The sequence below is a fragment of the Meleagris gallopavo genome, unplaced genomic scaffold (assembly GCF_000146605.3).
Source record: "Meleagris gallopavo isolate NT-WF06-2002-E0010 breed Aviagen turkey brand Nicholas breeding stock unplaced genomic scaffold, Turkey_5.1 ChrUn_random_7180001941148, whole genome shotgun sequence".
Lineage (NCBI taxonomy): Eukaryota > Metazoa > Chordata > Aves > Galliformes > Phasianidae > Meleagris > Meleagris gallopavo.
The window spans coordinates 1-704 of record NW_011203035.1 but is presented as its reverse complement, the minus strand read 5'-3'; the positions used below and the strand labels follow the sequence as shown (position 1 = coordinate 704).

The 704-nt window shown below is 68.5% G+C and overlaps 1 protein-coding gene across 1 annotated transcript; it reads right to left on the bottom strand.

The window, feature by feature from the left end:
- Nucleotides 1-273: 273 nt before the first annotated feature.
- On the bottom strand, nucleotides 274-695 carry LOC116217754 (lysosomal acid glucosylceramidase-like; the record flags this gene model as incomplete). The annotated part of the gene is made up of 2 exons (XM_031557683.1): nucleotides 563-695; nucleotides 274-465 (listed from the first exon to the last, which is right to left on the bottom strand). Coding segments are annotated over exons 1-2 (250 nt in total), but the record flags the coding sequence as incomplete, so codon positions are not given.
- Nucleotides 696-704: the final 9 nt, after the last annotated feature.

Below are 704 nucleotides of genomic sequence, written 5' to 3'. Positions count from 1 at the left end.
TGGAGGCGATGATGGACTGGGATGGAGGCGATGATGGACTGGGTTGGAGGCGATGATGGACTGGGTTGGAGGCGATGATGGACTGGGATGGAGGCGATGATGGACTGGGTTGGAGGCGATGATGGACTGGGATGGAGGCGATGATGGACTGGGATGGAGGCGATGATGGACTGGGGATCTTTGGGCACGGTGGGACGTGTTGCTGTTCGCACCAGATGATCCCAGAGGTCTTTCCCAGCCCCGACGGATCCACGATGACCGCAGTAGCGGTACCTGAGCTCGGGGCGTTGCGTTGGAAGCTCCCCTCGCTGCGCTGCAGCCGCTTCCCAGCTTTGCTGCTCTCGTATTTCACGAAGCTGCCGGCGCTCGGCAGCACCACCGGCTCCACCGCGTCGCAGTAGGCAGCGCTGCACACGCACACCATGGCGTCGCGCCCGAAGAATTTGGGGCTGCAGGGCCGGCCGCCTGCGGGGACGCCGCCGTCGTGGAGCTCGGGGGGCACCGCACACCCCCGCCCGACGCCCCGCGTCCCCTCCCGCTCCGACGCTCACCCCGCACTCACCCGCAGCGCCGTGCGGCGCCCGCAGCAGCAGCAGCGCCCAACCCAGCACGGCCCACATGGCACCTGCGGGGGTCCCACGTGCGTCCGGCGGCGCTTCGGCTGCTTCCGGCGGCACTTCGGGCGATCCAGGCACACTCGGGGC